Below are 10,056 nucleotides of genomic sequence, written 5' to 3'. Positions count from 1 at the left end.
TTCTAGACAAAGTCTCTATAACAACTAGTCACATGTAGTTCTAGACAAAGTCTCTATAACAACTAGTCACATACAGTTCTAGACAATCTCTAAAGCTGTAATCTTTAATTCTAGACAAAGTCTCTATAACAATTAATCACATACAGTTCTAGACAGTCTCTAAAGCTGTAATCTTTAATTCTAGACAAAGTCTCTATAACAAATAGTCACATGTAGTTCTAGACAAAGTCTCTATAACAACTAGTCACATGTAGTTCTAGACAAAGTCTCTATAACAACTAGTCACATGCAGTTCTAGACAGTCTCTAAAGCTGTAATCTTTAATTCTAGACAAAGTCTCTATAACAACTAGTCACATGTAGTTCTAGACAGTCTCTAAAGCTGTAATCTTTAATTCTAGACAAAGTCTCTATAACAACTAGTCACATGAAGTTCTAGACAGTCTCTAAAGCTGTAATTTTTAATTCTAGACAAAGTCTCTACAACAAATAGTCACATGCAGTTCTAGACAAAGTCTCTATAGCAACTAGTCACATACAGTTCTAGACAGTCTCTAAAGCTGTAATCTTTAATTCTAGACAAAGTCTCTATAACAATTAGTCACATACAGTTCTAGACAGTCTCTAAAGCTGTAATCTTTAATTCTAGACAAAGTCTCTATAACAACTAGTCACATGAAGTTCTAGACAGTCTCTAAAGCTGTAATTTTTAATTCTAGACAAAGTCTCTATAACAAATAGTCACATGCAGTTCTAGACCAAGTCTCTAATGCTACTCATCAATCACAAGCAAATTAGTAGAATTCTAGTGGGTTGTTGCTGTATTCAATCACAGGGTATAAATGTTAGCTATTGTTGTGAGAATGACTACAGTTGAACAGGTTCCTGTATCTATAACTTTGTCAATATGACCAGGGTTGTAGCGGTTATGTAGTGCTAAATAGTACTACGAAGTTGAACAAACATCTGGTCTAGCTCTACATAGGGATAATAAATGTTAATCTATACAGTGTGTTCATTAGACCTAAATATCTAGCATAGCCGCTACAATCTTGAACGCAGCCCTGATGACATTTGGATTTTCACTTCATACAGGCATATGATCACTCAGCCTGAGAGAGTCTCCCTTACTTCCTGTGTACAATTTCCGGGTTAGAATCGGTCCTCAGTACCCCCTTGCTTGTCGTAAGAGGCGACTAAATGGGGGGTCTTCCGGATGAGATCGCAAAAACAGAAGCCTCGTGTCACAGCAGGTGTGGCACGATAAAGATCCCTCCATGCTCAAAGGCATAAGCGCCGAGCATAGGCCTAAATTTTGCAGCCCTTCACCAGCAATGAGTGAAAAATTCTCGAGGGGGACATTAAACAATATAAAATCAGTCGGGACTAATTAAGGTAGCTCATTATACCAAGATTATAGTTTTTATGATTCACAAGATGGTGAATTAGATTTTTTGTGAAATTATTTCTTTGTCTATCATTGTAGCTTTGTGCATAGAGTATTGGGTAAGTGACCTGGAGTTCAAATCCGCCAGTCTTTTGTTCATATTCATTGATGCAATTTTTGAAAATCATGTATTTTATCCAAAATTGCACATTTTTTGCCTTTTTAACATGTATGCATGTACTTATTTCATATCATATCTTTCATAACTGAATCATTTCATGCTGATTTGAGAAACTCTTTCAATGTGTAGTGTGACACCTTAAGATTCCCTCTTCATGCAGCTACAATATGGGGTAGGCTGGGTATCTTTTCCTTTCTTTGATTTTCATTTCCTTCCTGTACCAGTAATGTAGTCAAAAACACAGAGAAAACTGCCAATAAACTGTCTTTACAATGTCGTAATACAATCCACATTGGAAAGATAGAAAAGAAACTCATGTGTAAAGACTATTTTTACTAATATTTCATTTATTTGAATGTGTCTGACATGGTTCAACATTTTATACATAATTTTGAAAATAATTCGGAATCGGCTTGCTAGAATTGCATTAGAATTTTATCCTTACAACAATCTAAACTTGATGTCATATACAAATCCCCAATGTCATCCACACAAAAGAAAATCCAACATTTTCTAAATAAAATTCAATGACTGTATCAATTTTTCCATAATACATAGTATTAGTTCAATTAGTTTTCTGTTCATAAAAGACATATACATGTATACAGAAATAAATCAATTGTGTCAAAAAAAGATTTTTTCATGTGATTAAGCTCGCATGTTATGCTGTTTGCATGTAACTACAGGTAAAGCCATCTTTGCCTTCTTTACATGGAAAGCTGGACTAAATATGCAAATTTTTTACATATACTCCTATGTAAAATAACTCCTTTGAGCAAATCGCGTTATAGACACACTTGCATATATGCAAATTATTCTATTTTTGTCACATAAATAAACATCTTGACAGGGAGTTCAGAAAGATCCATCCATGTTTGATGTAGACCTCCATCACCACACAAAAAATCGAGTGATATCTGAATGACTCCTCTATACAATTCCTGGAGTAATCAAACACTTATGAATGCTAGTTTCCCTCGATTTCCTCGTTAGCATCGTTATTAATTGTCCACACAGTTTAGGTGGGGTGGGTGTCGCACCCATGTTTTGCTTTTAGAAATAATTGACTGGAGTGCACATATCCTCACTGTTTAGGTGGGGTGGGCGTGGTCCGTTTCTTATTCTTTGATTTACTGGCGGATGTGGAGGTGGCGACCTGTGGCTGACGGATTTGGATCTGCTGTAGTTGTTTATATGGAAGATGTTGTAACTGTAGCAACTGTTGCTGTGGTACAGCGCCCCCTTGTGGTGTGTTAGGTTTGAACTGAGACAGGGTAGCTAACTGGTGTCCTGAAATGTTCTGCGCTGTCAGCTGCACTGTAACACGGAAAAGGATTAAAAATTGAAAAAAAATTCGTAACCATTTGGTTTAAAGGTATATCAATAATTGTTCTCTTCAAGGTATATAGCAAGAATTACTTGTAAAATAAGACAACACTGAGTCATAGTTTTGATATTTTTAACATATTAATTATAGATTTGATGAATATTCATTATATTTCCTTTAAAATAATAGAAGAAGTGTGGTGTCTACACTCTCTTGGACTTTCCGATATAAAACCGACAGCTAATCAGCCACAGGGCGATCTCACCTGTTGTAGGAAGGGTTGATACTGGTTTACCTCCAGACTGAGAGGTCATGACCCCTGACCCTGACTTTCCTGGCGCCCTCTGTTGAGGAAGCCCCACCAACTGTATACCGGACTGTCCCTGGATCTGAAACATTGTGTATTAAAAATTCACATGACTGGTAAATTGTTAGGAGTCAATCTTTTAGCACTGAAGACTTTTTAGCTCACCTGAGCTAAAAGCTCAAGTGAGCTTTTCTGATCACCTGTAGTCCGGCGTCCGTCCGTCTGTAAACTTTTAACATTTTTGACTTCTTCTCAAAAACCATTGGGCCAATTTCAACCAAAGTTGGCACAAAGCATCCTTAGGTAAAGGCAATTCTAAATTGTTAAAATAAAGGGCCAGGCCACCTTCCATGGGGAAATAATCAAGAAAAGGTAAAAATAGAGTAGGGTCATTAAAAAATCTTCTTCTCAAGAACCACTGGGCCAGAAAAGATGAAATTTATAGATAAGCTTTATTAGGTAGTGCAGATTCTAAATTGTTAAAATCATGGCCCCCGGGGGTTGGATGGGGCCACAATAGGGGATCAAAGTTTTACATACAAATATATAGGAAAAATCTTTAAAAATCTTCTTCTCAAGAACCACTGTCAGAGCCAGAAAAGCTGAGATTTATTTGTATGCAAAGCTTTGATCCCTCCTTGTGACCCCATCCTACCCCTGGGGGGCCATGATTTTAACAAACTGAAATCTGAAATATGTCAGAAAGCTTTTATGTAAATTTCAGCTTTTCTGGCTCAGTGTTTCTTGAGAAGAAGATTTTTAAAGATTTTTCCTATATATTTGTATGTAAAACTTTGATCCCCTATTGTGGCCCCATCCAACCTCCAGGGGCCATGATTTGAACAAACTTGAATATGCATTATGTCAGGAAGATTTCATGTAAAACTCAGCTTTTCTGGCTCAGTGGTTCTTGAGAAGAAGATTTTTAAAGATTTATTTTATATATTAGTATGTAAAACTTTGATCCCCAATTGTGGCCCCATCCAACCCCCAGGGGCCATGATTTGAACAAACTTGAATCTGCACTATGTCAGGAAGCTTTCAGGTAAATTTCAACTTTTCTGGCCTGTGGTTCTTGAGAAGAAGATTTTTAAATGATCCCAACCTATTTTTGCAGTTTTGTGATTATCTCCTTTTTGAAAGGGACATGGTCCTTCATTTGAACAAACTTGAAAGCCCTTCACCCAAGAATGCTTTGTGGCAAGTTTGGTTGAAATTGGCCCAGCGGTTCTTGAGAAGAAGTTGAAAATGTGAAAAGTTTACGACGCCGCCGCTAATGACAACGACAGACAAAGGACAAATTTCGATCAGAAAAGCTCCCTTGAGCTAAAAAAAAAAAAGCATGCTTGAATAGTAGTAGCTAAAAATGTATTTCTCTACATTCTGTAGATGATGACTTTACCTGCAGATTTAGAGATTATCTGTAGATTTCTAGTTTACCTGTAGGAGAGGAACAGATGAGGGCTGTCTGATGCTGGACCCTGCTTGAGATTTAACCCCTCCCTGTACAAAGGGAGCTAATCCAATGATTGGAGATAACAATCCTCCTGAGGCAGTAATAACCGTACTAGGGTTAGAAGCAGACTCTGTAGTACACCAAAATACTGTATTAAATGTTTGTACAAAGAGACATTGATAATAATATATAGTCAGACACTGATTCTGTCAAATATAACAACAAAATATTGTATTAAATGTTTGTACAAAGAGACATTGATAATAATATATAGTCAGACACTGATTCTGTAAAATATAACACCAAAATATTGTATCAAGAAGCATTGATAATAATATTTAGGTCAGATGATTATGTTGACTTGTCAGTTAATCATGAAAACTTGCCAGATCGACTTGTCAGATGATTATATCAATTTGTCAAATGATTATGTTGACCTGTCAGATGATCATGTTGAATTGTCAGATAGTGATGTTGAATTGTCAGGCATCAAAACAGAATGTAGATATCAGCAAAAGGCATAAACATATCAGAATTAAAAGATGGTTTGAACACACATAAATCAACAGTACAAGAAGAGTTCACAACATTGAATCTACACTAGATGACAATGCCTGTAGATCAATTTGACAATTTGCATCATAGTGGTTCTTAAGAAATTTTTTACAATTTCTGAATGCCTTTGATGGTCCTGTCCAGCCCTGGGGATCATGGCGTAAATTCAAACAAACATGAGTCTAAACTACTGGGGATGTTTGCAAAGTAATCTGACATAATGCATTTTTGTGGTTCTTTAAAATATGTGATTTCTTTTTAAATTTCTGAATTACGTAAAATCAATCAGCAAGCATCCTCATGTAGCGTAGATTCAGGACTGTTCACACTCCTGGTCACACCCCTGGTCAGATGACAGACACAGTAATCCCTTAGTGTCACAGCAGATGAAAGATTTGGAAAAGGTACAACTCTATCCCAGACAGAACTGGAATAGTAATGGATACGGCATCCTCCCGACAGATCCGGAAAAGTAACGAACCAAACACGGCATCCTTTTGACAGAACTGTAAAAGTAACAAACCAAACACGACATCCTCCAGACAGAACTGGAATAGTAAGGAACCAAACATGGCATCATCCAGACAGAACTGGAATAGTAACATACCAAACACGGCAACCTCCAGACAGAACTGGAATAGTAAGGACCAAACATGACATCCTCCAGACAGAACTGGAATAGTAACATACCAAACACAGCAACCTCCAGACAGAACTGGAATAGTAACATACCAAACATGGCATATTCCGGACAGAACTGTAAAAGTAACATACCAAACACGGCATCCTCCAGACAGAACTGGAATAGTAACATACCAAACACGACATCCTCCAGATAGAACTGGAATAGTAAGGAATCAAACACAGCATCATCCAGACAGAACTGGAATAGTAACATACCAAACACGGCAACCTCCAGACAAAACTGGAATAGTAACATACCAAAAACGGCATCCTCCAGACAGAACTGGAATAGTAACATACCAAACACAGCATCCTCCAGACAGAACTTGAATAGTAAGGAACCAAACACGGCATCCTCCAGACAGAACTGGAATAGTAAGGAACTAACACGGCATTCTCCAGACAGAACTGGAATAGTAACATACCAAACACGACATCCTCCAGATAGAACTGGAATAGTAAGGAATCAAACACAGCATCATCCAGACAGAACTGGAATAGTAACATACCAAACACGGCAACCTCCAGACAGAACTGGAATAGTAACATACCAAACACGGCATCCTCCAGACAGAACTGGAATAGTAACATACCAAACACGGCATCCTCCAGACAAAACTGGAATAGTAACATACCAAAAACGGCATCCTCCAGACAGAACTGGAATAGTAACATACCAAACACAGCATCCTCCAGACAGAACTTGAATAGTAAGGAACCAAACACGGCATCCTCCAGACAGAACTGGAATAGTAAGGAACTAAACACGGCATTCTCCAGACAGAACTGGAATAGTAACATACCAAACACGACATCCTCCAGATAGAACTGGAATAGTAAGGAATCAAACACAGCATCATCCAGACAGAACTGGAATAGTAACATACCAAACACGGCAACCTCCAGACAAAACTGGAATAGTAACATACCAAACACGGCATCCTCCAGACAGAACTGGAATAGTAACATACCAAACACGGCATCCTCCAGACAGAACTGAAATAGTAACATACCAAACATGGCATATTCCGGACAGAACTGTAAAAGTAACATACCAAACACGGCAACCTCCTGACAGAACTGGAATAGTAACATACCAAACATGACATCTTCCAGACAGAAATTTATAATCAGACATGATTGTTCACATACTGTGTTTATATAATATTTTCTTCATTCTGAATTAAAAGTTTACCTGATGTAACAACGCCAGGCGATGACAATGATGATGACGATGATGATGTGACTGATGAAGTTGTGATGGTTGTTGGCATTGATGTCACCATGGTTACCAGAGTTGGTGCAGAACCAACTGAAGACGAAGTCTGTAAATTCAAAAGATAAAATTAATGCTCCTTCAGTAAGTTAAAGTATATCTTAGGAAAATATGGCAGCGCTACTATGCAACAATTGCCTGTTATCTGTAATATTGAATAGATCACAGGGTATCCACATCTCCTATGGTTCATTTAACACACACCACACATTTTGTAGCTGTGCAGGCAAAGCAGGATGGACACACAGACAAACTCAGCACCACAGTACAGAATAGCCAACATCAAAATACCACTATACCAAAATTCAAACTCAGCACCACAGTACAGAATAGCCATCATCAAAATACCACTATACCAAAATTCAAACTCAGCACCACAGTACAGAATAGCCAACATCAAAATACCACTATACCAAAATTCAAACTCTGCACCACAGTAGAGTAGCCAACATCAAAATACCACTATAACAAAATTCAAACTCAGCACCACAGTACAGAATAGCCAACATCAAAATACCACTATAACAAAATTCAAACTCCAGTCTGAGCAAAATCACAATGTTGTAATTACAAAATGACTGATTGTTGTCAGATTAAAGAATCTGTAATTACAATATAAATGATTGTTGTCAGATTAAAGACTCTGTAATTACAATATAATATTATTATTGTCATCTGACTGATTTAACAATGATTTCTTTTTTCGTTCTGTTCTTTTAACAGTTGAATTCATGCATCAAGTCTGAAGCAGTGATTTCTAACATCAGCAGTTCACACATTAAATAAACATGCTCTACATTCCTTATACATTAAAATTTAACAGACAAAACAACATAACAGCGTACATTTCCAAATCAAATCATTCACATCAAAAGAGCAATATTATTGGAAAATTCTTATATTTTTTTGAAAGTCAGATTTCAACAAATTATACCTTTCTCAAGCTTTAAAACGTTTTAACAACATTGATATAATTACTGTCTCGATTTCACTACATGCAAAATATAACCTAACGATTTGTAAAACATTATTTCTTATCTTTTCTACCACAGAAATAACATGAAATAGAGCCCAAATGTGACATCACACAAGGTGCAATATGACCTCACACAGAGTCCAATATGACATCAAACAGAGCCCAATATGACATCACACAGGGTGCAATATGACCTTGTTACCACAATTACCATGCAATCACAGACACTGTTAAAGTGTTGACATCGGGTTGCCATGCATACGTACAAGTTTTCTACTCACAGAGACTGGCACGGATCCAGTGGTGGTGGAGGATAGCGAACCACTGGGGAGAGAGCTGACAAAGACGTTCTGGTTCTGTATCACACCTGTCAACAAATCGGGTCAAGGTAATAATAGTCTACATACACTAACAACGATGTTCTAATTCCATATCACACCTGTCAACAAATCGGGTCAAGGTAATAATAGTCTACATACACTAACAACGATGTTCTAATTCCGTATCACACCTGTCAACAAATCAGGTCAAGGTAATAATAGTCTACGCCAATGTCTACAATTTATACAGGACATCAAATGATCTGGTGACAATGTAAATTTTACCAGACCAAGCAAGTGTTTACCTAACTGTCTGTGTATTTCAATTTATATTTCACGAGTGGTCACTTCTGCATAGTTCCAATTTAGAAGAATTATAATGTTTGATTCAAATACGGATTATGATAGCAAAGCACATCTTATACCAAGATAAGTACTTAACTACATATAAGAGAAAACATTCAATTCACGCAAATTCACAAAATCTTATCATTTAAAGCAGTAAGATGGAGAAATATGGCAACTGGTGCTCATTTTTTCATCCGACACTAGATCCCGTTTCTGGAATTTTTTTCCTTAAACCTACTTGACCCGAATTTTACTAGATAAAACCTCCCAAAACAACAGTCCATTGACTTTTGCATAAATTGATAATAAAATAGACATGGATCTAGTAAACATCACATACACCCACCGATCTGCTAGTGGTGATGGTACATAGAGATTACAAAATAGAGGCAGGGATCTAGCAGTGGTGGTGATAATAAATAAAGAGACATCTAAAAATAATACAGTCTACTCCACTTAGATTGAAGTCACCTATACTGAACTATCTGTTATACTGAAGTCACCTATCCTGAACTATCTGTTATACTGAAGTCACCTATACTGAACTATCTGTTATACTGAAGTCACCTATACTGAACTATCTGTTATAATGAAGTCACCTATACTGAACTATCTGTTATACTGAAGTCACCTATACTGAACTATCTGTTATACTGAAGTCACCTATACTGAACTATCTGTTATACTGAAGTCACCTATACTGAACTATCTGTTATAATGAAGTAGAAATAAATCTGTTATATTGAAGTTGCTTATATTGAACTATCTGTTATATTGAAGTCACTTATATTAAACTATTTGTTATATTGAAGTCTTTTATATTAAACTATCTGTTATATTGAAGTCACTTATATTAAACTATTTTTTTTACATTGAAGTCACTTTTATCGAACTATCTGTTCTATTGAAGTCACTTATATTAAACTATTTGTTATATTGAAGTCTTTTATATTGAACTATCTGTTATATTGAAGTCACTTATATTAAACTATCTGTTATATACATGTAGAAGTAAAAATAAATCCACAAAAACATTATACAGTTCAACATTGGTTATATCGAACTTTGAATATAATGAATAATTCAGGTCAGTGTCCTGAATTTCAATACATCTAGAGTAAACTGTATATACCCCATAATTCCAGGCATTCATATTCATTGGGATTCTACAAACATCATCAACTAAAGCATGGATCTATTGGTAGTGGACAGTTGGTGTGGATGATGCCCTGACACATTG

The 10,056-nt window shown here is 36.4% G+C and overlaps 1 protein-coding gene across 2 annotated transcripts in view; it reads right to left on the bottom strand.

The window, feature by feature from the left end:
• Nucleotides 1–1,891: 1,891 nt before the first annotated feature.
• Nucleotides 1,892–10,056, bottom strand: part of LOC125680284 (transcription factor SPT20 homolog) — a 40,764-nt gene continuing 32,599 nt past the window's right edge. Inside the window, exons 21-25 of one of the 2 annotated variants that reach the window (XM_056156542.1) lie at nt 8,415–8,515; nt 7,092–7,221; nt 4,642–4,787; nt 3,160–3,283; nt 1,892–2,884 (exon numbers count right to left, since the gene is read on the bottom strand). In XM_056156542.1, coding sequence (XP_056012517.1) covers nt 2,652–2,884; nt 3,160–3,283; nt 4,642–4,787; nt 7,092–7,221; nt 8,415–8,515 — 734 coding nt within the window. In that variant the 3' untranslated portion in view covers nt 1,892–2,651. The remainder of the gene's footprint in view (nt 2,885–3,159; nt 3,284–4,641; nt 4,788–7,091; nt 7,222–8,414; nt 8,516–10,056) is intronic. The other variant, XM_056156543.1, reaches the window with a different exon arrangement.

The sequence above is a fragment of the Ostrea edulis genome, chromosome 2, assembly GCF_947568905.1.
Source record: "Ostrea edulis chromosome 2, xbOstEdul1.1, whole genome shotgun sequence".
In the NCBI taxonomy this organism is placed as follows: Eukaryota; Metazoa; Mollusca; class Bivalvia; order Ostreida; family Ostreidae; genus Ostrea; species Ostrea edulis.
The sequence above is the reverse complement of the archived record's forward strand: the minus strand, read 5'-3'. Positions and strand labels throughout refer to the sequence as shown.